The sequence below is a fragment of the Eimeria mitis genome, genomic scaffold (assembly GCF_000499745.2).
Source record: "Eimeria mitis Houghton genomic scaffold, Emh_scaff1327, whole genome shotgun sequence".
Lineage (NCBI taxonomy): Eukaryota > Apicomplexa > Conoidasida > Eucoccidiorida > Eimeriidae > Eimeria > Eimeria mitis.
Genome location: NW_013568781.1, coordinates 4,553 through 5,603, shown reverse-complemented (window position 1 = coordinate 5,603; position 1,051 = coordinate 4,553). Strand labels below are relative to the sequence as shown.

General features: G+C 40.0%; 1 protein-coding gene across 1 annotated transcript in view; it reads right to left on the bottom strand.

Annotated features, from left to right (window-relative positions):
• Nucleotides 1-1,051, bottom strand: part of EMH_0034720 (uncharacterized protein) — a gene marked incomplete at both ends in the record, with an annotated part of 6,810 nt that overhangs the window by 2,348 nt on the left and 3,411 nt on the right. The window contains one exon of the mRNA XM_013494900.1: nucleotides 276-1,051. Within this exon, the coding sequence (XP_013350354.1) occupies nucleotides 276-1,051 (776 nt within the window). The remainder of the gene's footprint in view (nucleotides 1-275) is intronic.

Here is a 1,051-nt window from a genome sequence, read left to right as displayed (position 1 = left end):
AAAAAAAAAAAGAAAAAAAAAAAAGAAGAAAATACCGGCGAATTTGTGTCTGTCTTTGATCCAGGCGATGAGACACCTCCCTTCATTGCGGTGTACATACACCACAATACCTAGCTGTGTATTTTCTTTTTCTTTATTATAATTTATATTATTTATATTATTTATATTATTTATATTATTTATATTTATATTTATATTATTTATATTTGTGTAGCTATCGTTTTGGTTTATAAATAGATTTATATTTTGTTTGTCTCCCATAATAAGCGAAATACAATCAAAGAGAGAAAATAATTTATATAAAGCTGTCTCCTTTTCTGTCTCCTCATCTGTCTCCTCTTCTGTCTCCTCATCTGTCTCCTCCTCTGTCTCCTCCTCTGTCTCTTCTTTTTCTTTTTCTTTTTCTGTTTCTTCTTTTTTTTCTGTCTCCTCTTTATCTTTATCTTTATCTATATCTGTCTCTTCTTTTTTTTCTCTTTCTCTTTCTATCTCTGTCTCTGTTTCTGTTTCTGTCTCTGTTTCTGTCTCTGTTTCTGTCTCTGTTTCTGTCTCCTCTTTGTCTCCTTCTGCCCATCGCCCAAAAGAAAAAACTAAATATAAAAAAGAAGAGACAGTAAACAAATCAACTTCTCCATTAAAACTAAAAATAAAACGAACTAATTCTTCTGCTGCTTCTCTCAGTGTATGGCTGCTAGCATCTATTGGTGCTACTGCTGCTGCTGCTGCTGCTGCTGCTGCTCCTGCTGCTGTTCCTCCTGCTGCTCCTGCTGCTTCTCCTGCTGCTGGAGCTGCTCCTCCTGCTGCTGCTGCTTCTCCTGCTGCTGCTCCTGCTGCTGGTGCTGCTGCTGCTGGTGCTGCAGCAGCAGCAGCAGCAGCAGCAGCTGCTGCTGCAGGTCCCCGACCCCTAAGAAGAACAGGTGAACGCCTAGAAGGCTGCTGCAGCAGATGTGTTGCTGCTGCTGTTTCTATCATAAAGCGCAGCAGCAGCGGCATTGATGCTTTTGCTGCTTGGTAAGCCCCATATCTAGAAAAAATAGAGACAGGGGTGTAT